This window comes from Nerophis ophidion, linkage group LG27 (genome assembly GCF_033978795.1).
Source record: "Nerophis ophidion isolate RoL-2023_Sa linkage group LG27, RoL_Noph_v1.0, whole genome shotgun sequence".
Taxonomy (NCBI): Eukaryota; Metazoa; Chordata; class Actinopteri; order Syngnathiformes; family Syngnathidae; genus Nerophis; species Nerophis ophidion.
This window is the reverse complement of record NC_084637.1, coordinates 22,885,471-22,913,385: the sequence shown is the minus strand read 5'-3', so window position 1 is coordinate 22,913,385 and position 27,915 is coordinate 22,885,471. Positions and strand designations below refer to the sequence as shown.

General features: G+C 36.8%; 1 protein-coding gene across 2 annotated transcripts; it reads left to right on the top strand.

Moving 5' to 3' along the window:
- zgc:136971 (S9 family peptidase) lies at positions 1-27,543 on the top strand. 2 transcript variants are annotated; one of them, XM_061889094.1, is made up of 21 exons: positions 2-364; positions 448-583; positions 1,939-2,014; positions 2,105-2,180; positions 7,334-7,437; positions 7,549-7,683; positions 7,752-7,843; positions 9,587-9,624; positions 13,183-13,304; positions 14,507-14,567; positions 14,728-14,822; positions 16,802-16,850; positions 16,919-17,022; positions 19,774-19,909; positions 19,982-20,068; positions 20,136-20,216; positions 20,276-20,364; positions 24,726-24,919; positions 24,986-25,088; positions 27,042-27,148; positions 27,220-27,543. In XM_061889094.1, the coding sequence occupies exons 1-21, from the start codon at positions 247-249 to the stop codon at positions 27,317-27,319; spliced, it is 2,103 nt and encodes a 700-aa protein (XP_061745078.1). In that variant the 5' UTR covers positions 2-246; the 3' UTR covers positions 27,320-27,543. The 2 variants fall into 2 exon arrangements, with proteins under 2 accessions (XP_061745076.1, XP_061745078.1); XM_061889092.1 differs by having other exon boundaries at positions 1-364; positions 7,334-7,683.
- The last annotated feature ends 372 nt before the right edge of the window (positions 27,544-27,915 follow it).

Genomic DNA, 27,915 nt, shown 5'->3' with positions numbered 1-27,915 from the left:
CCCCTGTGGAAGCAGCAGAGTGGTATGTTCCACTCGTCACGTCAACATGGAGGCCCTGCAAACACTTTAAACAACATGGAAGTCGACAACTGATCAAGTAACACTTTCAAACTCAACTTTCTTGATTTTATTCCTGTACTTTGTCGCCTGCAGCAGCTGACTTAAAAAAATTAGACGCCGCCATTGTCGTTTTTATACTCTTTTAAATATCGTTATTGTTGTTATCACCTGCGGTAGTGTTTGCAGATGGAACCAAGATACGTGACACGCATTCACCAAGAGGTCAGTTCTTTCCCGGCACCTTTTTCTGCCGACGTGAGGGAAAAGCAACACGCGGGCTTGAACGTAGTGACGGTGACCGCAGGTACGAGTCCTTATTAGGACTTCCGGTCGGCAAGACCCGAAATAGACTGGAAGACCATAAAGATGGCGAATGTTTGTTGTCAGGATGGAGACAGGCGGATGCTGTGAGAGGATCCAGACTTGGCTTCTCACAACAGTGGACTCTCATCCTGGACTCCGAGGACCGGAAGACCATTGGGACAGTCCTCCCACCTGGACCGCCTGGACCACAGTCTGCAGAGTCAGTACACACACACACACACACACACACACACACACACACACACACACACTACTACTGTATGTATTTAAGTATTTTTTGACACAAAAGTGTGCCTTCAAAATGTAATTTTTTTTGCAATAATTGAATAATATCAGTTATTACAGTGGCAACCCCAAAAGGGACAAGCGGTAGGAAATGATGGATAACAGTGAATAATATATCCATCCATCCATTTACTACCGCTTATTCCCTTTGGGGTCGCGGGGGGCGCTGGCGCCTATCTCAACTACAATCGGGCGGAAGGCGGAGTACACCCTGGACAAGTCGCTACCTCATCGCAGGGCCAACACAGATAGACAGACAACATTCACACACTAGGGCCAATTTAGTGTTGCCAATCAACCTATCCCCAGGTGCATGTCTTTGGAGGTGGGAGGAAGCCGGAGTACCCGGAGGGAACCCACGCAGTCACGGGGAGAACATGCAAACTCCTCACAGAACGATCCCCAGCCTGGGATTGAACCCAGGACTACTCAGGACCTTTGTATTGTGAGGCAGACGCACTAACCCCCCTGCCACTGTGGTGGATTTTTTAAGTACATTAAAAATACCATGGTAACTTTGAAAAGACCTAGTACTTTATCGAGGCATATTTTAGAATGTTCGAGCACAAATGTTGCATCATAAATATGACTTTTAATCATCATATTATTGTAAATTCACCATATTAGTCAACAAGGTCTCTAACTAGCAGCGTGTCACCGCGGCTGTAGGCAACCTCCAGACATAATGATTTTCCGAACATGACCTTGGCCAGAGGACAGTAGTACAGTACTAATAATCTTACTTTACAAAGGCTTAGTGGCCACATGTGTGGACAACACCTTTTAGCTCTTATTTCCAAACTTGTGGACACTACTGAATTGGGGTCTTATGGCCACTTATGTGGACACTTATACTGCCATCTGGTGGTGTCAGAGGAGTAAAACATACAATAAATTTTGGGGGGGGGGGGAAAGTGTAAAACTAAAAATTAGCATGTCACTACATATGAAGTACACGTTTGTGTACTTATGGACTAAGTACATCATATCAAAAGATGATTTTTAGTTTTTATTGTAATTCAGGTCCAATAAGCCCAAATAGCAAAGAGAAATAACAAAAACCATGCAAACAAACAGCTTGGGCCTTAAAAGGTTAAGACGTTGCTATGGACATTTTTTATATGATTTGAAGTTTGTGTTAATAAGTTTTTTTGCTGCTATATTTCACGATTTGTGCTGTTTTTTTTGTTGAAATTGCAAACAAGAAAATCAGAGCTGAAATAAAGTAGCTTGTTGTCAATTTTGGAAAAAATGTTATACTGTGTGCAGAGTTCTGAGTGGAGCGTCCCCTAGTGGTGCAGTGAGGGCGCTGGTTGCAGACACAGGTGGTCAGCAGCTGATGGAGGTCAGCTTCTTCTTCTTCTCCAACATTCAACCATTATTATTATTATTGATTATCATTATTATTACTGAACACCTGGTCACCATCTTGTAGATCTGGGACCATCATGGACTCCGGAAGTGTCTCAACTTGACCGCCCTCAACAAACATGGCGCCGTCTACGATGACAGTAAGACATCAATCAATCAATCAATGTTTATTTATATAGCCCCAAATCACAAATGTCTCAAAGGACTGCACAAATCATTACGACTACAACATCCTCGGAAGAACCCACAAAAGGGCAAGGAAAACTCACACCCAGTGGGCAGGGAGAATTCATATCCAGTGGGACGCCAGTGACAATGCTGACTATGAGAAACCTTGGAGAGGACCTCAGATGTGGCCAACCCCCCCGCCCCCTCTAGGGGACCGAAAGCAATGGATGTCGAGCGGGTCTAACATGATACTGTGAAAGTTCAATCCATAATGGCTCCAACACAGCCGCGAGAGTTCAGTTCAAGCGGATCGAAGACAGCAGCGAGAGTCCCGTCCACAGGAGACCATCTCAAGCGGAGGTGGATCAGCAGCGTAGAGATGTCCCCAACCGATACAGGCGAGCGGTCCATCCTGGGTCCCGACGAGCGTTCCATCCTGGGTCTCGACTCTGGACAGCCAGTACTTCATCCATGGTCATCGGACCGGACCCCCTCCACAAGGGAGGGGGGGACATAGGAGAAAGAAAAGAACATACATCTATCCATACATCTACTGTAGTGATGTCCGATAATATTATCGGGCGATAAATGCTTTAAAATGTAATATCGGAAATAATCGGTATCGGTTTAAAAAAATAAAATGTATGACTTTTTAAAATGCTGCTGTACGGAGTGGTACACGAACGTAGGGAGAAGTATAGAGCAGTTGCGTCTCCCAGTCATACTTGCCAACCCTCCCCATTTTTCCCGGGAGACTCCCGAATTTCAGTGTCCCTCCCGAATTTCTACCGATTTCCACCCAGACAACAATAATTGGGGGCCTGCCTTAAAGGTACTGCCTCTGCGTGCCGGCCCAATCACAAAATATCTACGGCCTTCCACACATACACACACACACACAAGTGAATGCAAAGCATACTTGGTCAACAGCCATACAGGTCACACTGAGGGTGGCCATATAAACAAATTTAACACTGTTACAAATATGCGCCACACCGTGAACCCACACCAAACAAGAATGACAAACACATTTTGGTAGAACATCTGCACCGTAACACAACATAAACACAACAGTACAAATTCCCAGAACCCCTTGTAGCACTAACTCTTCCGGGACGCTACAATATACACCCCCCTCCCTGCTACCCCCAACACCGCCCACATCAACCCACCTCAACCTCCTCAGAGCATGTCCCAAATTCCAAGCTGCTGTTTTTGATGCATGTTTAAAAAAATAAAAATGCACTTTGTGACTTCAATAATAAATACGGCAGAGCCATGTTGGCTTTTTTTTCCATAACTTGAGTTGATTTATTTGGAAAAACCTTGTCACATTGTTTAATGCATCCAGCGGGGCATCACAACAAAATTAGGCATAATAATGTGTTAATTCCACGACTGTATTGGTTGATATCGGAATCGGTAATAAAAAGTTGGACAATATCGGAATATCGGCCATTTTTGGACATCTCTAATCTACAGCGTTCCAATTTTGCCGTGACTGCCGTCGTCATTTGCCGTAACGCCCCAAAAAATTAAGCAACATTTGCGGCAAGACCATGTTGTGACCGCCCTTGACTTTTTACTTGTTAATGGACAAGTGATGTAACAGTAAACAGTATAATGATAATTTGCGATAATACCATAAAATGTTTAAAGGCCTACTGAAATGAGATTTTCTTATTTAAACGGGGATAGCAGGTCCATTCTATGTGTCATACTTGATCATTTCGCGATATTGCCATATTTTTGATGAAAGGGTTTAGTAGAGAACATCCACGATAAAGTTCGCAACTTTTGGTCGCTAAGAGAAAAGCCCTGCCTTTACCGGAAGTCGCAGACGATGACGTCACATGTTTGATGGCTCCTCACGTCCTCACATTGTTTTTAATGGGAGCCTCCGACAGCAAGAGCTATTCGGACCGAGAAAAACGACAATGTTTCCATTAATTTGAGCGAGGATGAAAGATTCGTGTTTGAGGATATTGATAGCGACGGACTAGAGAAAAAAAAAAAAAAAAATTAAGTGGAAAAAAAAATAAAACGCAATTGCATTGGGACGGATTAAGATGTTTTTAGACACATTTACTAGGATAATTCTGGGAAATCCCTTATCTTTCTATTGTTTTGCTAGTGTTTTAGTGAGTTTAACAGTACCTGACAGTCGGAAGGGTGTATCCACGGGTGTCTTGAGGCCAGTGTCTGATCGAAGTCGACGGCACAAGCTCAGCTGATCTCCAATAAGTGGCGACTTTTTACCACAATTTTCTCACCGAAAACTGCTGGTTGACATTTGGTCGGGATCCATGTTCGCTTGACCGCTCTGATCCACAGTAAAGTTTCACCTCCAGGAATTTTAAACAAGGAATCACCGTGTGTTTGTGTGGCTAAAGGCTAAAGCTTCCCAACTCCATCTTTCTACTTTGAATTCTCCAATATTAATTGAACAAATTGCAAAAGATTCAGCAACACAGATGTCCAAAATACTGAATAATTATGCGGTTGAAGCAGACGACTTTTAGCTGTGTGTGTGTGCAGCGCTCATATTTCCTAATAGTCCGTGACGTCACACTTACACGGCATCATTACACGACGTTTTCAACAGGACACTTCTCGGGAAATTTAAAATTGCAATTTAGTAAACTAAAAAGGCCGTATTGGCATGTGTTGCAATGTTAATATTTCATCATTGATATATAAACTATCAGACTGCGTGGTGGGTAGTAGTGGGTTTCAGTAGGTCTTTAAATGACCGAAAACCCGTCATTTATTAATGCATTTTAGCCAACAGGAAGTCAGGCGCATGCATAGCGTCGTTTGGCTGGATAATGGTGGCGGGCTAACGACACGGACTTTGCCGCTTAAATTTCCTCTCAGAGTAAACGGAGCCAAGCGCTTGGTTTAACGTCATTTTCTCCTCACTTCCCGCCGTGCCTTTAAGAGCGCGCTGCTGTGTTTAGATGGAGACAGGTGTTGACAATATTGGAGACACTTGTCTCCACAGCAAATAATGTACAACAATTATTCTCAACTAACGAGGAGAGATACAACCTTAGAGGGAAATCTAATTTAAAACATATGTATGCAACACTTAGAACCTTTTAGCATATCAGTATGTGGATTTAAATGATGGAATGGATTAAGTAAAGAAGTTAAACAATGTACTGATATGATCCAGTTTAAGAGGTTGTTCAAATTAATAGTGCTTACAATGTAAAAATAAAAACAACTATGAGAAATTCTACTCTTATCTCTCCTGCCTTGAAAGAAAATAATGTTTGCCTTGGTGCCCTAAAATATGAACGCTCCTTTAAGGCAACACTTGCCTTGACCTTAAAAAGTAAAAATTTGAGACCTCCATCTATCTATCTATCTATCTATCTATCTATCTATCTATCTATCTATCTATCTATCTATCTATCTATCTATCTATCTATCTATCTATCTATCTATCTATCTATCTATCTATCTATCTATCTATCTATCTATCTATCTATCTATCTATCTATCTATCTAAATATTATTTAATTAAAAAAGAGCAGAGGTGTTTATAAAAAAATACTTTTTTAAATGTAAAAAAATAACATTTTTGGATTTAAATCAGTTTTGGATTATAAAATATTATTTGAAATAATGATGTATGTAAAATATTTTATTGATTTAAAACCATATATGAACATTATTTTTTAAATATTTTATATTTATAGTGTTTATTACTAAACATATATTTTCTTCATAATTTTACTTTCCATTAAATATAAATATAAAATGTCAGATAATTCATCCAAAACAAATATATATGTCTAAAAAAATAATACATTTATTTTATCAAACACATTTTTTTTTACTGATTTAAAACATTTTTTTTGATTATTAAGTATAATTTGTAATAATTATTTATGCATGTAAAAACATTTTATTCAATCAATACTTGCATAATAGCATTTTTGATTTTTGATTTATTCCTATGACTTTTTATATTATATATTTTACATATATTTTATCCATAGCTCGGTTGGTAGAGTGGCCGTGCCAGCAACTTGAGGGTTGCAGGTTCGATCCCCGCTTCCGCCATCCTAGTCACTACCGTTGTGTTCTTGGGCAAGACACTTTACCCACCTGCTCCCAGTGCCACCCACACTGGTTTAAATGTAAAAAATAGATATTGGGTTTTACTATGTAAAGCGCTTTGAGTCACTAGAGAAAAAGCGCTATATAAATATAATTCACTTCACTTCACATCCATGATGTAACTTATTCCGTTAAATGTTAATAAGAAATGACAGTTTATTTATTAAATTACCACTTAATGAGGTAAATTAAAATAAACTCTTAAATACGTACATATTTTACGTTAAAAACATGTATTAATTTATTAGCATTTGTTTATTACTTAATGGAATTTTTTTGATTACATTTTTGATATATTTTTTTATTAATTTTAATATTTATCGTAATGGATATTTATTTGAGTTTTTTATTTGTTCCTAATTATATATATATATATATATATATATATATATATATATATATATATATATATATATATATTTTTTTTTTCACATTTTTAAACAAACATTTGATTGACTTTGTTTCACAATTGTCGTAATCATTGTACAAAACTATGGAAGTTTAGAGTAGTCAGTGTACAGCAGTACGTATTTACTAACCACTAAAATTAAGTCAACACTGAAATTCTTAAAATAATTTTTTAATTGATTATTTATGTATTTTATTTAATTTTTTTAAAATTGAATTAATTCCTTATTTTTTTTTATTTAATGTTTTCATTAATTATTTTTATATTAACATTTTTACTTTTAAAAATGTGTGTCTATTCTTAATAACATAAATTTAAATATACAATATATTTAATATATTTCTAAAATTCATTATTTATATTTCTTTATTTATGAATTTTTTGTATTTAAAAAAGAAATGGTATTCTTTGTATAATATATATACATATATATATATATATATATGTATATATATATATATATATATATATATATATATATATATATATATGTATATATATATATATATATATATGTGTGTATGTGTATATTTATAATTTTTTTGGGATAATTTAAATGACTTAATGGATGTTTGTTAACTTTAGGTCAGTTTGGAGTTCTTTCCTGGTCTCAGTGTGAGAGCAAGATTCTCTACGTGGCCGAGAAACTGAGGACAACAAATGTTGATGATCAGTCTGCATGGGGGACGGTAGAACACACACACACACACACACACACACACACACACACACACACACACACACACACACACACACACTCGCAGGTACAAAAAAAGGACATGTGGTGTGTCCACAAACAGGAGCGGAGTGTGTACCTTGAAGACTGGGGCGAGGCTCTGACCACCAGGAGCACGCCCGTCATGTGTGTGCTGGACCTGCACAGTGGAGCGCTGGACGTGTTGCAGGGCGTCCCCGCCGACGTCTCACCTGGACAGGTGTGAGGCGGTCCAAACAAGGTTGTGTGTGATGATGTGTGCTGAAAGTGTGTGTCTCCCACTTACAGGCTTGCTGGGCCCCAGGAGGTCAGCGTGTGTTTTTTGTGGGCTGGTACCATGAACCCTTCAGACTGGGACTCAAGTTCTGCTCCAATCGCAGGTTAGATCATTTAAAAAAAAAAAAAAAAAAGGTTTATTTTGAATTTTTTTTTTGATTAAATATTAAATGGATGTATATATTTTAATTTATCTATTCCTAATTATTTTTTCAGATGTATTATTTTTTATTGATTAGTTTTTTTATGTTATTTATTTTAAAGTTACTTTCAATCCATCATCATAATTGTCATAATCATAGTACAAAATTATGGAAGTTTAGAGTAGTCAGTGTACAGCAGTACATATTTACTAACCACTAAAAATTAGTCAATACTCACCAGTGGCTTTTTTAATAGATTTGTTTTTTTTTTAATGTTATTTATTTAAAAATGATTTTTATTCCATCCATCATCCATTTTCTACCAGTCTATATATTTAATTTTAAATGTTTAAAACATTTTATACATTTATTTATTGTATTTATTTTAAAATAGTGTTTTAGGTAATTATATATATATATATATATATATATATATATATATATATATATTTTTTTTTTTTTTTTTTTTTAAATTAAATATATTTTTTAAATAATGTTTTGAATGTTTTTATTTTAATTAATATATTTTTTAGTTTTTTATTTATTCTTAATTTTATTTATATATATATATATATATACACATACATGTATGTGTATATATATATATATATATATGTATGTATATATATATATATATATATATATATTATTATTTTATTTATTTATTTATTTATTTTTTTTAATTTTAATTTTTTTTCCTCACATTTTTAAACAAAACATTTGATTGAACTTTGTTTCACAATTGTCATAATCATTGTACAAAAGTATGGAAGTTTAGAGTAGTCTGTGTACAGCAGTACATATTTACTAACCACTGAAATTGAGTCAACACCCAAATTCTTAAAATTATTTTTTTATTAATTATTTTTATATTTTATTTTTAAATTTTAAAAAATTGTGTCTATTCTTACTAAATTTTTTAGATACATACTGCATATTTAATTTATTTCTAAAATTAATTATTTACATTTCTTTATTTATGAATATATATATATATATATATATATATATATATATATATATATATATATATATTTAATTTTTGTATTTAAAAAATTATATATATATTCATATATATAAATGTGTATATATATAAACATACATATATATATATATATATATATATATATATATATATATATATATATATATATGTATGTTTTATATTTATATATATATATATATAAAAATGTCTCACAGTTTTAACGAAACCTTTGGTTGGACTTTGTTTCACAATTGTCATAATCATAGTACAAAAGTATGGAAGTTTAGAGTAGTCTGTGTACAGCAGTATGTATTTACTAACCACTGAAAATGAGTCAACACTCACCAGTGAGTCCACCTTACAGTACATAAATCCATTGGAATTCATCTTTCCATTCATTGAACCGCAGCTTCCACAGTAGCGTCAGCACTCGTGCTGCCAGCCCGCTGCAAACCACCGCCGTGCTTGACCGTAACCAAAACACAATTATCTTGCCCAAGGACCCCAAAAGACCAGAAAAAGTTGCCAGTTGTCACTGTTGATAAGTGTTTGGCCTCCATGAACCGCGGTCCCCCCCGGTTCAGACAACACTCGTGCACGCTACCTGCACTATTTTCTTGCTACCATAATGTCCGTGTCTTTCAGTGGAGAGTAAATATGTGCTGCAGTAGAAGCTGTACACGGACTACTCTGACTCTACAGTACTTTCACTCCTGCAGGTCAGCATTGTTCCAGCTCAGCATGGACGGCAACTGTGGTGAGACCCTTTCAAAATAAAACCCTCTTTTGACTTCTAACACGGTACTGATAATTGAACCTCGAATATTGTCAGATACTGATATTGTTTTAATATGATACTAGCAGGAATCAAACATACTGGTATTTGATGCGGACACGTTTGTTACTGGATACTTTTTAACACGCTTTTGCCTTGGAGACTTTGTATGTGTAAGTAAGATGCATCTATAATTATTGATTTGTTTTTATTGACAAATGTCATGTTTTACACTTATTACGTATGGCTAGCTTGTGTGCTATTGTGTGGTGAGCTGTCGTGTAGCTGCTAGTTCCTTGTAGCCTATAGCCTAGCATGTTTACCTTTTGTAAATGACTTGACTAAAATAGAAGAATCTGTATGCTTATTGGAGGACTTTTCGATGTTAACTTTGCACAAATAAACACGCTGCAGGGCTGCTTGTATCGCACATGATATCACACACAGATAAGCACGCTGCAAGACTGCTTGTATCGCACATGATATCACACAGAAGTAAGCACGCTGCAAGACATCTTGTATTGCACATGGTATCACACACAAGTAAACACACTGCAAGACTGCTTGTATCGCACATGATATCACACACAAGTCAACACGCTGCAGGACCGCTTGTATCGCACATGATGTCACACACAAGTCAACACGCTGCAGGACCGCTTGTATCGCACATGATGTCACACAAAGTCAACACGCTGCAGGACCGCTTGTATCGCAAATGGTATCACAAACACATAAACACGGTGCAAGACTGCTTGTATCGCACATGGTATGACACACAAGTAAACATGCTGCACAGCTGCTTGTATCGCACATGGCATCACACACAAGTAAGCACGCTGCAAGACAGCTTGTATCGCACATGGTATCACACACAAGTAAACATGCTGCACAGCTGCTTGTATCGCACATGGCATCACACACAAGTTAGCACGCTGCAAGACAGCTTGTATTGCACATGGTATCACACACAAGTAAACACGTTGCAGGACTGATTGTATCACACATTTAACACAAGTCAACATGCTGCAGGACCGCTTGTATCGCACATGATATCACACAAAGTCAACATGCTGCAGGACTGTTTGTATCGCACATGGTATCTCACACAAGTAAACACGCTGCAGGACTCCTTATATCACACATGATATCACACACACGTAAACACGCAAGACAGCTTGTATTGCACATGGTATCACACACATGTAAACATGTTGCAGGACTGATTGTATCGCACATAACACACAAGTCAACTTGCTGCAGGACCACTTGTATCACACATTATGTCACACAAAGTCAACATGCTGCAGGACCGCTTGTATCGCACATGGTATCACACACACGTAAACACGCTGCAAGACTGCTTGTATCGCACATGGTATCGCACATGGTATCACCCACACGTAAACACGCAAGACAGCTTGTATTGCACATGGTATCACAAACAACTCAACACGCTGCAGGACTGCTTGTATCGCACATGATGTCACACACAAGTAAACACGCTGCAAGACTGCTTGTATCGTACATGGTATCACACACAAATAAACACGCTGCAGGACCGCTTATATCGCACATGATATCACACTCAAGTCAACACGCTGCAGAGCCGCTTGTATCGCACATGATATCACACACAAGTCAACACGCTGCAGGACTGCTTGTATCGCACATGATATCACACAAGTCAACACGCTGCAGGACTGCTTGTATCGCACATGATATCGCACACAAGTAAACACGATGCAGGACTGCTTGTATTGCACATGATATCACACACAAGTAAACACGCTGCAGGACCGCTTATATCGGACATGATATCACACACAAGTCAACACGCTGCAGAGCCGCTTGTATCGCACATGATATCACACACAAGTCAACACGCTGCAGGACTGCTTGTATCGCACATGATATCACACAAGTCAACACGCTGCAGGACTGCTTGTATCGCACATGATATCACACAAGTCAACACGCTGCAGGACTGCTTGTATTGCACATGATATCACACAAGTAAACATACTGCAGGATTGCTTGTATTGCACTTGATATCACACACACGTAAACACGCAAGACTGCTTGTATTGCACATGGTATCACACACAAGTCAACATGCTGCAGGACCGCTTGTATCGCACATGATGTCACACAAAGTCAACACGCTGCAGGACCGCTTTATCGCACATGGCATCACGCACACGTAAACACGCAAGGAAGCTTGTATTGCACATGGTATCACACACAAGTAAACACGCTGCACGACCGCTTTTATCGCACATGATATCACGCACAAGTCAACATGCTGCAGGACCGCTTGTATCGCACATGATGTCACATAAAGTTAACACGCTGCAGGACCGCTTGTATCGCACATGGTATCACACACACACACACGCAAACACGTTGCAAGACTGCTTGTATCGCACATGGGATCACACACAAGTAAACACGCTGCAGGACTGCTTATATCGCACATGGTATCACACACACGTAAACACGCAAGACAGCCTGTATCGCACATGGTATCACACACAAGTAAACACGTTGCAGGACTGCTTGTATTGCACATGATATCACACGCAAGTAAATATGCTGCAGGGCTGCTTGTATCGCACATGGTAGTACACACAAGTCAACACGCTGCAGGAACGCTTGTATCGCGCATGGTATCACACACAAGTAAACACGCTGCAAGACTGCTTGTATCGCACATGGTATCACACACAAGTAAACACGCTGCAGGGCCGCTTTTATCGCACATGATATCACACACAAGTCAACACGCTGTAGGACCGCTTGTATTGCTCATGGTAGTATACACAACTCAACACGCTGCAGGACTGCTTTTGTCGCACATGATATCACACACAAGTAAACAAACTGCAAGACTGCTTGTATCGCACATGGTATCACACACAAGTAAACACGCTGCAGGACTGCTTATATCGCACATGATATCACACACAAGTCAACACGCTGCAGGGCCGCTTGTATCGCTCACGGTAGTAAACACAACTCGACACGCTGCGGGACTGCTTGTGTCGCACTTGATGTCACATACAAGTAAACACACTGCAAGACTGCTTGTATCGCACATGGTATCACACACAAGTAAACACACTGCAGGACCGCTTATTTTGCACATGATATCACACACAAGTCAACACGCTGCAGGGCCGCTTGTATCGCTCATGGTAGTATATACAACTCAACACGCTGCAGGACTGCTTGTGTCGGACATGATATCACACACAAGTAAACACACTGCAAGACTGCTTGTATCGCACATGACATCACACACAAGTAAACACGCTGCAGGACCACTCGTATCCCACATGATATCACACACAAGTTAACACGCTGCAGAACTGCTTGTATCGCACATGATATCACACGCAAGTAAACACTCTGCAGGACCTGCTTGGATCGCACATTTGACATGCTAGCTGATATCATCCCATATTTGTTATTTTGCTGATATCGCACCGATACTGATATGGGACAGGGACAGCCCTAACTGTGTCTCCTGCCAATCAGAGCGTTTGACGGGGCACCAGCAGTCCGTGTCCTGTCCCAGGCTGAGTCCAGACGGGTCCACGCTGGTCTACTTGCAGGGTCAGGTTTTTGGACCGCACCACCAGTGCCTGAGTCTGCAGCAGGTACTACGATACTGTACGATACATGTAGTGTCTGATTCTGCAGCAGATACTACAAACCCCGTTTCCATATGAGTTGGGAAATTGTGTTAGATGTAAATATAAACAGAATACAATGATTTGCAAATCATTTTCAACCCATATTCAGTTAAATATGCTACAAACACAACATATTTGATGTTCAAAATGATAAACATTTTTTTTTTGCAAATAATTAACTTTAGAATTTGATGCCAGCAACACGTGACAAAGAAGTTGGGAAAGGTGGCAATAAACACCGATAAAGTTGAGGAATGCTCATCAAACACTTATTTGGAACATCCCACAGGTGTGCAGGCTAATTGGGAGCAGGTTGGTGCTATGATTGGGTATAAAAACAGCTTCCCAAAAAATGCTCAATCTTTCACAGGAAAGGATGGGGCGAGGTACACCCCTTTGTCCACAACTGTTTGAACAAATAGTCAAACAGTTTAAGAACAATGTTTCTCAAAGCACAATTGCAAGAAATTTAGGGATTTCTACATCTACGGTCCATAATATCATCAAAAGGTTCAGAGAATCTGGAGAAATCACTCCACGTAAGCGGCATGGCTGGAAACCAACATTGAATGACCGTGACCTTCGATCCCTCAAACGGCACTGTATATCTAAAACCAACATCAATCTCTAAAGGATATCACCACATGGGCTCAGGAACACTTCAGAAAACCACTGTCACTAAATAGTTTGTCGCTACATATGTAAGTGCAAGTTAAAGCTCTACTATGCAAGGCGAAAGCTATTTATCAACAACATCCAGAAACGCTACAACCAGAAGCTCTACATAAAACAAGAATGGGAAAGAATTCCACTTTCAAAGCTTCGACAATTCGTTTCCTCAAATCCAAATGTTTATTGTGTGATATTAAAAGAAAAGGTGATGTAACACAGTGGTGAACATGCCCTTTCCCAACTACTTTGGCACGTGTTGCAGCCATGAAATTCTAAGTTAATTAAAAAAAAAATAAGTTTATGAGTTTGAACATCAAATATCTTGTCTTTGTAGTGCATTCAACTGAATATGGGTTGAAAAGGATTTGCAAATCATTGTATTCCGTTTATATTTACATCTAACACAATTTCTCAACTCATATGGAAACGGGCTTTGTACGATACTGTACGATACATGTCTAATCTGTCTACTCGTGACCTTGGATCTTCCACAGCTGGACTTGGCCAGCCTGAAGTGGTCCACACTGGTAGATGTCGTAAATCGGCCACCACCTGGTAGGTGATATTTACCTTTTTAATTTAGACTTTTATTTTCTTATCCCCATGTTGGACATTAGTTTTTTTTATTGTATTTATTGTTTCACATTATTTATGTAATTATTCCATATTTGTATATTCCTTGGTGTTTTGTAAGCAGAGAATGTGTGTGCACCAGGTGGGTTTGCTGGTATTTATGAAGTTCTGCCGTCCTGCTGTTGGTCAGCTGACAGTCACATAGTCGTCTTCAGCAGTGCCTGTCACAACCGCAAGGTAATCAAAAATATTTATTTGGTCTATTCATCACTTTTAAAAAAGTCATACAAAACTAATGATACAATGTATACAAATTAAATGAGTGAATCATTAAAACAATAAAATATAACTACATTTTTTTAAGTAGATATATTTATTCAAAAATATTAATAGTTTTTTTTGTCTGAAACAAAATGTAAAAATATAATTTATACATATCTTATTAATTAAATAAAGGATTATCATAATGAGAAAATATAAGATGAAAATTATTTTTTAAAATAAATAAATAATATTGTTACTGTTTTGTCTTTTTCAAACCGGAAGTTAAAAAAACACACACAAAAAACGCAGTGCTTTAATTGATTCAATAATAATAATTAAAAAAAAAAGTTGAAAAAAATAAAATAAATGTATATCGTCAAACACATTAGTTTTTTTTGTCAGATTTGAAAGATAAAAATGAAATACAAAATTAAATGTCATAATCCAATAAACAATGATTGAAATGACAACACTTCGAACCAAAAATACATATAAAATAAACACATACATCATACTTACACAATATCCCTTTTTTGTCCAGAACCACAAGTTAAAAATTAAATACAATGATTAAATAATAAGTGATTAAAATTTAAGAAAATAAAATAAAACAAACAACACACACACACACACACACACACACACACACACACACACACACACACACACACACACACACACACACACACACACACACACACACACACACACACACACACACACACACATATATATACACACACACATGTATGTATGTTTTTACGTGTGTATATATATATATATACACACACACAGTGGGGCAAAAAAGTATTTAGTCAGCCATAGATTGTGCAAGTTCTCCCACTTAAAATGATGACAGAGGTCTGTAATATTCATTTTCCTCCAAACACGACGAGTTGAGTTTGTACCAAAAAGTTCTATTTTGGTTTCATCTGACCACATGACATTCTCCCAATCCTCTGCTGTATCATCCATGTATCCATTTTGGTATAAACTCAACTCGTCGTGTTTGGAGGAAGAAGAATACTGAGTTGCATCCCAAGAACACCATACCTACTGTGAAGCATGGGGGTGGAAACATCATGCTTTGGGGCTGTTTTTCTGCTAAGGGGACAGGACGATTGATCCGTGCTAAGGAAAGAATGAATGGGGCCATGTATCGTGAGATTTTGAGCCAAAACCTCCTTCCACCAGTGAGAGCTTTGAATGGTTGACCAAATACTTATTTTCCACCATAATTTACAAATAAATTCTTTAAAATTCCTACAATGTGAATTCCTGGATTTTTTTTTCACATTCGGTCTCTCACAGTTGAAGTGTACCTATGATGAAAATTACAGACCTCTGTCATCATGCCCACTGTATATATATATATATATATATATATATATATATATATATATATTAGTTTTTTTATCAGAACCAAAAGGTCGACATTAATAGAAAGAATAAATGTTTTAGTCTATATGTATGTATATATACATATATATATATATATGTACATATATATATATATATATATATATATATATATATATATAGCTTTTTTTTAACCATAAGTTGAAATAAAAACAATGATAAAATGCTTCAATTCATTGAATAATAAATTAATAAAATGACAAAATGTCGAAAAAAAGGATACAAAACAGCTTTGAGTTTTGCAGAGAAATATGAGAAAGCAAACAATACAATCAAATAAGCTAAATAACTGAGGCGCTAACCTCTACAGAATAATATTCATGATTGACATGATTATTTTCATGGTATTACATTCGCTCTAATCTGAAAGGTTGTCTATTTAGTTGGAGTCATGTCGTCAATTTGGTGCAGCATCCAAACTTTCACTTCCTGTTCAGCAGGAAATACTAGTGGCGCCTTCTGCTGGACTCTTATTGCAACAACATAACCTGCTTCAGATTTAATAAAGGCTTTTCTCCTGCCATCATTGTCAGGACGTCTTCATGGTGGACAGAAGAACCAAGAAGGTGACCCGCCTCTCTGGTAACTACTCGAAAAATTTTGTTCTCTTCACGCACAACATTCCAAACTTTGTCCTGCTTCCATTCCAGGCCTCTCTGACACCTCCCACCTCTACGGCAGCTGGAAACTTCTGACCGTTCAGAGAGACTTGATGGTGGTTTGCTGCTCCAGCCCCAACACACCCCCTGCTCTGGTTAGCAACACACAAACACATACACACAAACACACACGCACACACACACACACACACACACACACACACGCACACACTCAGTCTGTCCCCGATGAAACCCAACCTACCATCAATTGGGACTTTATGCAGGCCCCGCCTCCACACTCCATTTGCTCATTTTTTCTTTGTGAAATAATTTTTTTAACCTTTTTAAAACTTTTTTTAACTTGGTTTCAGTTTGAAGGTTTTTTTGCACTAAAACAACTCGATGAGGAATAAATTGTTAAATAAATAATTATTATTTATAATAATAATACTTATTATTATGAATATCAATAATTAAAAAATAATATCTTTAATAATAATAACGTTATATATTAATAATAAGGATTATTGATAATAATGATGATTATAAAAATAGTATTAATTATTATTACTATTATAATAATAATTATTATTATTACTACTATCATAATAATAATAATTATTATTGTTATTATATAATATACATATTTTTTGTCTAAACTGGAATGTAAAAAATAGTTGAAAAAAAAGAAAATACATGTCTTTATTAGTTCAGTAATGTATTATATTAATAAAATGTCAGATAAAAAATATTTAAAGATAAATATATACAATTATAATGGTTATTATCATTAATAATGTATTAATAATTATTATCAACAATAATAATTACTATTATTTGTATTAATACAATGATATAATAGTAATAATGATTAATATTGTTATATATTGATAATAGTGATATCATTATTATTATTGTTGTTTTATAAAATTAATATTTTTTGTCTGAACCGGAACGTAACAAATAATTTAAAAAATAAATGTCTTTATTAGTTTCATAATTTATTATAATAATAAAATATCAGATAAAAAATATTTAAGGAAAAATATATGAAATGATAATGATTGTTATCATCCATCCATCCATCCATGTTCTACTGCTTGTCCCTTTTGGGGTTGCAGGGGGTATTGTTATCAATAATATATCAATTATAATAATGATTTATGATACTATTTGTGTATTATTATTTTTACTCATAATTTTATATATAGTAATAATTATAGCCCTGCGATGAGGTGGCGATTTGTCCAGGGTGTACCCCACCTTTTGCCCGGATGCAGCTGAGGTAGGCGCCAGTGACCCCAAAAGGGAATAAGCGGGAGAAAATGGATGGATGGATGGATTATTATTATTATTATTGTATAAAATTTATATTTTTTGTCTGAACCGGAATGTAAAAAATAATGAAAAAAAAGAAATGTCTTTATTAGTTTCATAATGTATTATAATAATAAAATATCAGATAAAAAAATATTTAAGGAAAAATATATAAAATGATAATGATTGTTATCATCCATCCATCCATTTTCTACCGCTTGTCCCTTTTGGGGTCGCGGGGGGTATTGTTATCATTAATAATATATCAATTATAATAATTACTTATAATACTATTTGTGTATTATTATTTCACTAATAATTTTATATTATAGTAATAATTATAGCCCTGCGATGAGGTGGCGACTTGTCCAGGGTGTACCCCGCCTTCCGCCCGAATGCAGCTGAGGTAGGCGCCAGCGACCCAAAAAGGGAATAAGCGGTAGAAAATGGATGGATGGATGGATTATTATTATTATTATTATTGTACAAAATTAATATTTTTTGTCTGAACCGGAATGTAAAAAAAAAAAAAAAAAAAAAAAGAAAGAAATGTCTTTATTAGTTTCATAATGTATTATAATAATAAAATATCAGATTAAAAAATATTTAAGGAAAAATATATAAAATGATAATGATTGTTATCATCCATCCATTTCCTACCGCTAATCCCTTTTGGGCTCGCGGGGGGTATTGTTATCATTAACAATATATCAATTATAATAATGATTTATAATACTATTTGTGTATTATTTTTTTTACTAATAGTTTTATGTTATAGTAATAATTATAGCCCTGCGATGAGGTGGCAACTTGTCCAGGGTGTACACCGCCTTCCGCTCGAATGCAGCTGAGATAGGCTCCAGCGACCCCAAAAGGGAATAAGCGGTAGAAAATGGATGAATGGATTATTATTATTATTGTTGCATAAAATTGATATTTTTTGTCTGAACCGGAATGTAAAAAATAATTGCAAAAAAGAAATGTCTTTATTAGTTTCATAATGTATTATAATAATAAAATATCAGATAAAAAAATATTTAAGGAAAAATATATAAAATAATAATGATTGTTGTCATCCATCCATCCGTTTTTACCGCTTGTCCCTTTTAGGGTCGCGGGGGGTATTGTTATCATTAATAATATATCAGTTATAATAATGATTTATAATAGTATTTGTGTATTATTATTTTTACTAATAATTTTATATCATAGTAATAATTATAGCCCTGCGATGAGGTGGCAACTTGTCCAGGGTGTACCCCGCCTTCCGCCCGAATGCAGCTGAGGTAGGATCCAGCACCCAACCCCCCAACCCCCTCCCACAAAAGGGACAAGCGGTAGAAAATGGATGGACGGAGTAATAATGATTAATAATGTATTGATAATAATAATGACGATATTAATAATAATTAATTGCACATGACTTCATCAATCCAGAGATTTAACTGGGCAGTGGTCATTTTACCTCATTTTTTTTATGCCTCCACAACCTGTAGAAAGGGTGGTCCACACAAGTCATGATCAAAAACTTGGTCCCCATTCCAAATGATAACCTGTGTGTGTGTGTGTGTGTGTGTGTGTGTGCGTAGCTGCTCGGTTTCCTCCCTTCATCAGGTGAGCATGTGGTGTCCTGGCGCCCCCTTCAGGAGCCCATCACCACCTTTGACTTCCAGTGGAGTCTTCTAGAAGTGGAACCTCCGGCAGAAGAGTGCAACTCAAACTACCGTGAGGAAGACAAGAAGTACAAAGTCAGGAGTGATGGATGCTGGAGCCTTTTTTTGTGTGTTTGGTGTTCAGCCGACTTGAAGTTCGGAGCGGTCCTCGTCAAACCCCACGGAAGTCCCCTCTGCGGCACCAAGACCCCACTTGTGGTCTTCATCCACGGTAGTCCACCTTAAGAGTTGGAGGATCCAGAGTAGGTCCACCTTAAACTTCCCGCTGTGGCGTGCAGGTGGCCCACACTCGCAGTTTGCAGCGGAGTGGAACGTCACCACGGCCGGCCTGGTCTCGCTGGGCTTTGCTGTGCTGATGGGTGAGAAGCTTCACTCCTCACTCTGCTCTTCTTTCTCTACTTCTACTTTCTATTCACAGTCAACTACCGCGGCTCCACGGGCTTTGGGCAGGACAGTATTTCATCCCTCGTTGGACACATTGGGCAACAAGACGTCAAAGACGTACAGGTACCTATAACGTGCCGTTATTAATGATGTACTACACCAGGGGTCGGCAACCTTTACCACTCAAAGAGCCATTTTGACCAGTTTCACAAAATAAAGAAGACAATGGGAGCCGTAACCATTCTCACGAATATTTGCTGCTGGTCACCCAGATAACAATAATAAGGGCGTGCTATGAAGCCATTGCCTTTGACGCCTTCTACAACATGTACAAACTGCTTGCCAATCCAGCAACGTGTTGTATGTGGCTTCTGCAGATACACGTACACGACTGCAAGGCATATCGGGTGATACAGGTTACACTGAAGGTTGTGATATAAACAACTTTAACCCTCTTACTAATATGCACCACACTGTGAAGCCACACCAAACAAGAATGACAAACACATTTCGGGAGAACATCATCACAGTAACACAACATAAACGCAACACAACAAATACCCATAATCCTTTGCATCCATGACTATATTATACACCCCGCTAGCACCAACACCCCCCTCCCTGCATCGGTTGAGGTGGGCGGGGTTGGGGGCGCGGGGGTGTAAAACTTAGTCAGGAAGAGTCATGGATGCAAAGGATTCTGGGTATTTGTTGTGTTGCGTTTATGTTGTGTTACTGTGAGGATGTTCTCCCGAAATGTGTTTGTCATTCTTGTTTGGTGTGGGTTAACAGTGTGGTGCATATTAGTAAGAGTGTTAAAGTTGCTTATATCACAACCGTCCGTGTAACCCAGTGGTCCCCAACCTTTTTGTATCCGCGGACCGGTCAAAGCTTAATAATTTGTCCCGCGGCCAGGGTGGGGGTGGGGGGATGAGGGTGAATCCTTATTATTTATTTTTTTTTTTGTCATGAAAAAGGGAGGTTTTTGTGGTTGGTGCACTAATTGTAAGTGTATATTGTGTTTTGATTTAATTAAAAAGAATATATATATTATTATTATTATTTATTTATTAAAAAAAAAAAAAAAAATTGAATAAAAAATTATTCTGCGGCCCGGTGGTTGGGGACCACTGGTGTAACCTGTATCACCCAGTATGCCTTGCAACTTCGTACATGTGACAATAGAAGCAGCGAAATGCATGCGTCCGGTTGGCACGCAGATAGCATTGCGTGAAAGGCAGGCGCGATGACATATTGTAGAGGACGTTAAAAGTATAACCATCACGGCAAGCCCTCAATGTTATAGTCCGAGTGAAAATGGGAGAACGTTGACCCCGAGGGATGTCCGGGAGAGGCACCGAAATCCGGAATCCCCTCGTAACAGTCTGGGGAACCGGCGATTATGCAGCTGAGTCGCATCAGAGTTGCCAAACAGCCGCATGCGGCTCGCCGACCCCTGTACTACACAAACACCACTCAAAGATCCTCTATTTGACAGGAGTAGTCTGCTGTTTTTAATCCATCCATCCATTTTCTACCGCTTATTCCCTTTCGGGGTCGCGAGGGGCGCCGGCGCCTATCTCAGCTACGATCGGGCGGAAGGCAAGACCTTCTATTTTTAATAGTTTTGATTATTTGCTGCGCAAACACTAGGCCAAAATCCTCTATTTGACAGGAGTAGTCTGCTGTTTTTAGAGTATCAACTGCAAAAAAACAGTCAAAGATCCTCTATGTGACAGTAGCAGTCTGTTGTATTTGTTTGCTGCACAAACACTAGTCAAAGATCCTCTATTTGACAGGAGCAGTCTGCTGTTCCCACCTTGACTAATATTGAAAATGAAAGTTAAGTTGACGTGACAGAGGCACTGCTGTTTTTTTCAGATTCCCTGCAAAAATGCTAGTCAAAGATCCTCTATATGACAGAGGCACTGCTGTTTTTATCAGATTTACTGCAAACATGCTAGTCAAAGATCCTCTATGTGACAGGAGTAGTTTGCTGTTTTTAATTGTTTTAATTATTTGCTGTGCAAACATTGGGCAAAGATCATCTATTTACCAGGAGTAATCGGCTGTTTTTAATTGTTTTAATTATTTGCTGCACAAACACTATTCAAAGATCCTCTATTTGACAAGAGTAGTCTCCTGTTTTTAATTGTTTTTAATTATTTGCTGCACTAACACTAGACAAAAATCCTCTATGTGACAGGAAGTTTTTTTTATTGTTTTTAATTATTTGCTGCGCAAACAATAAGCAAAGATCCTCTATTTGCCAGGAGCAGTCTGCTGTTTTTAATTGTTTGTAATTATTTACTGCACAAACACTAGTCAAAGATCTTCTATGTGACAAGAGCAGTCTGCTGTTTTTAATTTGTTGCACAAACACTAGTCAAAGGTCGTCTATGTGATAAGAGTAGTCTGCTGTTTTTAATAATTTAATTATTTACTGCACAAACACTAGTCAAAGATCCTCTATTTGACAGGAGTAGTCTGTTGTTTTTAATAGTTTTTAATTATTTGCTGCACAAACACTAGTCAAAGATCCTCTATGTAACAGGAGCAGTCGGCTCTTTTAATTAATTATTTTCTGCGCGAACAATAGGCAAAGATCCTCTATTTGAAAAGAGCAGTCTGCTGTTTTTAATTATTTTCTGCATGAACACTAGTCAAAGATCCCCTATTTGACAGGAGTAGTCTGCTGTTATTAATAGTTTTTAATTATTTGCTGCTCAAACAATAGTGACAGAGGCACTGCTGTTTTTTTTTCAGATTTACTGCAAAAACGCTAGTCAAAGATCCTCTATGTGACAAGAGCAGTCTGCTGTTTTTAATTATTTGCTGCACAAACAATAGTGACAGAGGCACTGCTGTTTTTTTTTCAGATTTACTGCAAAAACGCTAGTCAAAGATCCTCTATGTGACAAGAGCAGTCTGCTGTTTTTAATTATTTGCTGCACAAACACCAGTCAAAGATCCTCTATTTGAAAGGAGTAGTGTGCTGTTTTTAAAGTATCAACTACAAAACATTACTCAAAGATCCTCTGTGTGAAAGGAACAGTCTGCTGTTTTTAATTGTTTTTAATTATTATCCTCTATGTGACAGAAGCATGATGCATTATGTATTTATGATATATTTAAGACGTATATATGGTGTATTTATGACGTATATACGACTTATTTATGACATATTTATGTTGTAATTATGGGGTATTCATGACATATTAAGTATTTACGATCTTTTTATCACATTTAGGACATATTTATGATGTATTATTATGTATTTATGATATTTACGACTTATTTATGATGTGTTAAGGATGTATTTATGACTTTTAAATGACATATTTATGACATTTGACGTATTCGAGAGGTATTTATAGCATATTTATAAGGTATTCATGATGTATTATGATGCATTATGTATTTATGATATATTTAAGACGTATATATGGTGTATTTATGATGTATATACGACTTATTTAAGACATATTTATGATGTATACATGGGGTATTCATGACATATTTATGATGTATTAAGTATTCATGATCTTTTTATCACATATTTAGGACATATTTATGATGTATTATAATGTATTTATGACATATTTACGACTTATTTATGATGTGTTAATGATGTATTTATGACATATTTATGACATGTTTATGACATTTGACGTATTCGAGAGATATTTATAACATATTTATAAGGTATTCATGATGTATTTGATGTATTATGATGCATTATGTATTTATGATATATTTAAGATGTATATATGGTGTATTTATGATGTATGTATAACTCATTTAAGACATATTTGACATATTTTTGGGGTATTCATGACATATTTATGATGTATTATGTATTTACGATGTTTTTATGACATATTTATGATTTATTATATATTTGTGACATATTTGCGACTTATTTATGATGTGTTAAGGATGTATTTATGACATATTTATGATGTATTACGTATTTACGATCTTTTCATGACATATTTAGGACAAATTTATAATTTATTATGTATTTGTGACATATTTACGACTTATTTATGATGTGTTAAGGATGTGTTTATGACATTTGACGTATTTGTGAGGTATTTATGACGTATTTATAAGATATTTATAAGGTATTCATGACGTATTATGATGCATTATGTATTTATGACGTATATATGATGTATTTATGACCTATATACGACTTATTTAAGACATATTTGACGTATTCATTACGTATTTATGATGTATTTGACCCTTTTATGACATTTGTAATGTATTTGACTTATTTATGATGTATTTATGACGTAATTATGACATGTTTATGACTTATTTATGTTGTATCTGACATATTTTTGACTTATTTATGACATTTATGATGTATTTATGACATTATGACTTATTTATGATGTATTTATGACATGTTTATGACTTATTTATGATGTATTTGACATATTTGTATTAATGATGTATTTATGGCGTTCACCCAGAGGGCCGTGCTCACCGCGTTGCACAGCGACACCACCCTGGACGGCGAGCGCGTGGCCGCCGTGGGAGGTTCCCACGGAGGCTTCCTGTCGTGCCACCTGGTGGCGCAGTACCCGGACTTCTACAGAGCGTGTGCGGCCAGGAACCCCGTCATCAATGCCGCCACCTTGCTGGGCACCAGCGACATCGTAGACTGGTCAGTGGCCCGCGCCCGACGCCATCGTTGTCACATGACCAAAGGTGTTTCAATGTGGACCCTCAGGCGCTACACCAGCGTGGGCTTGCAGTATTCCTACCAGCACACGCCCACTGCTGAGGCGCTGGCGGCCATGTTGGAGAGGTCCCCCATCGTGCACGCTGCGCAGGTCAGACGCACTTTCACAAAGAAATGTGGAAAAATGACATTACAGACAAAAGTCATTGGATTTGCAGATAAATTACCTTTTTACATCACTTAATACTATTTTTAATAATAAATAAATATATATATATTTAAATAAATGGGTTGTACTTGTATAGCGCTTTTCTACCTTCAAGGTACTCAAAGCGCTTTGACACTACTTCCACATTTACCCATTCACACACACATTCACACACTGATGGAGGGAGCTGCCATGCAAGGCGCCAACCAGCACCCATCAGGAGCAAGGGTGAAGTGTCTTGCTCAGGACACAACGGACGTGACGAGGTTGGTTCTAGGTGGGATTTGAACCAGTGACCCTCGGGTTGCGCACGGCCACTCTTCCACTGCGCCACGCCGTCCCCATATATAAATAACAGCCAATAATGATTAATAATGAATAATAAAAAATAATACATTTAATAACAAAACAATAATGATAAATAAAGAATGAATAATAAATAATAAACCAATAAATAAGTCAATGATGAATAATAAGTAATAAATCAATACTTTGTGCATTTAATTAACAAATCAATAATAATAAATAATGAATAATAAATAATACATTTAAACAACAATTCAATAATTGTAAATGAAAAAACAACAACAATTCATTTAAATAAATCAATGCTAAATAATAATAAATAACAATATATAATACATTAAAATAGCAAATCAATAGTGATGAATACATAACAAATACATAAATACATTTAAATAACACATCAATAATGATAAACTATGAAATAATAATAAATAATACATTCAAATAAAAAATTGATAATGGTAAATAAATAATGAATATGAAATGACAAGTAAATCAATAAATAATACATTTAAATACATCAATAATGATAAATATACAAACTAATAAAAAATAATACATATAAATAACAAATCAATGGTAAATAAATAATAAATATTGAATAATGAATTTAGCAATAAAATATACATTTAAATAGCAAATCTATGGTAAACATATAATACATTTAAATAATAAATAAATAAATATTAACAAATCAGTAAATACTACATGTAAATAACAAATCCATCCATCCATTTTTTACCACTTTTCCCTGTCGTGGAGGCGGGGGGTGCCCATCTCAGCTGCACTGGGGTGGAAGGCGGCGTACACCCTTGACAAGTCGCCACTTCATCGCAGTAAATAACAAATCAATGGTAAATAAATAATAAATATTGAATTATGAATTAAGCAATAACATATACATTTAAATAGCAAATCTATGATAAACATATAATACATTTAAATAACAAATGAATAAATATTAACAAATCAATAAATACTACATGTAAATAACAAATCTATCCATCCATTTTTTACCGCTTTTCCCTGTCGTGGAGGCGGGGGGTGCCCATCTCAGCTGCACTGGGGTGGAAGGCGGCGTACACCCTTGACAAGTCGCCACTTCATCGCGGTAAATAACAAATCAATACTTATTCACCCATCCATCCATCCATTTTCTACCGCTTATTCCCTTTGGGGTCGCGGGGGGCGCTGGTGCCTATCTCAGCTACAATCGGGCGGAAGGCGGTGTACACCCTGGACAAGTCGCCACCTCATGGCAGGGCCATCACAGATATTCATCATCATTATATATATATGTGTATATATATATATATATATGTGCAAAAAAAATCAATAATGATAAATAAATAATAAATACGTCATTCAAATTGATCAGTATCATTACCTCAGGAGCACAATATATAAAACCGACAAAGCAAAAACTGAGTAAGACAAGTTTTGCAGGAAGTCAGGATCAATAACTACAATTGGCTTTTCGAAGCCTGATACTGATAAAGCGTGCTCCCCGGGCACGGCAGCACGCCCATCTCCACACTACAACTATGACAGCTTCCGTGAACAGACCACTTTTTTGTCCATATCACGCAGATCAAGGCCCCTGTGCTCCTCATGCTGGGCGCCAGAGACCGGCGGGTGTCTCCTCACCAAGGACTGGAGCTCTACAAGGCCCTCAAGAGCAGAGCGTCGCCTGTCAGGTAGGAAGGAAGGCAGGCAGATGTTGGCCAGCAAGGAAACACAGCGGTCATGTGACAAGTGTTGTTTGCAGGTTGTTGTGGTTTGCAGAGGAGGGGCACGCTTTGTCCAGAGTGGACACTCAGGCTCAGTGCTTCCTCAACGTGGTGCTGTGGCTGCACCAACACCTTTAAACAACCCCGGTAACCTTGTAGTACTACTTGTCGTCATCCTCAACATCTCCAGCAGGGGGCAGCCTCCATCTAGCATAGCAGTTTTGACACTTAAAACCATGAATTGTTTATATTTCATGCTCACTAAATAACAACTGCTGTGTTTGTACTTACTGGCGACACAATACACACCAAATACAATCATCAAATTGATAGAATAAAGTTTTTATAATGTTATGAGAATACTCTCTTGTCATGTCAATTTGTGATAAATATGTAAAAATAAAAGTTTTAATTTTGCCACAATAAAAGTGTAAAAACCGAAGAAAAATGTACAAAAATAAATACATTGGACATTTTTTTTAATCAAAATAAAATCATTTTATGTGAGGGAAAAATAATAACTTTTTTTTTAATAAAGCCATAATATTACAAAAAATATGTTACAATTGTGGGCTTCACGGTGGGAGAGGGGTTAGTGCGTCTGCCTCACAATATGAAGTTCCTGCAGTCCTGGGTTCAAATCTAGGCTCGGGATCTTTCTGTGTGGAGTTTAAATGTTCTCCCCGTGAATGCGTGGGTTCCCTCCAGGTACTCCGGCTTCCTCCCACTTCCAA

Coding starts and splice junctions, on each gene's coding strand:
- zgc:136971 (XM_061889092.1), top strand. CDS start 247: ATGGAACCAAGATACGTGACACGCATTCACCAAGAGGTCAGTTCTTTC. Junction 7,684..7,751: donor CCGACGTCTCACCTGGACAG/GTGTGAGGCGGT, acceptor TCCCACTTACAG/GCTTGCTGGGCCCCAGGAGG. Junction 13,305..14,506: donor AGTGCCTGAGTCTGCAGCAG/GTACTACGATAC, acceptor GATCTTCCACAG/CTGGACTTGGCCAGCCTGAA.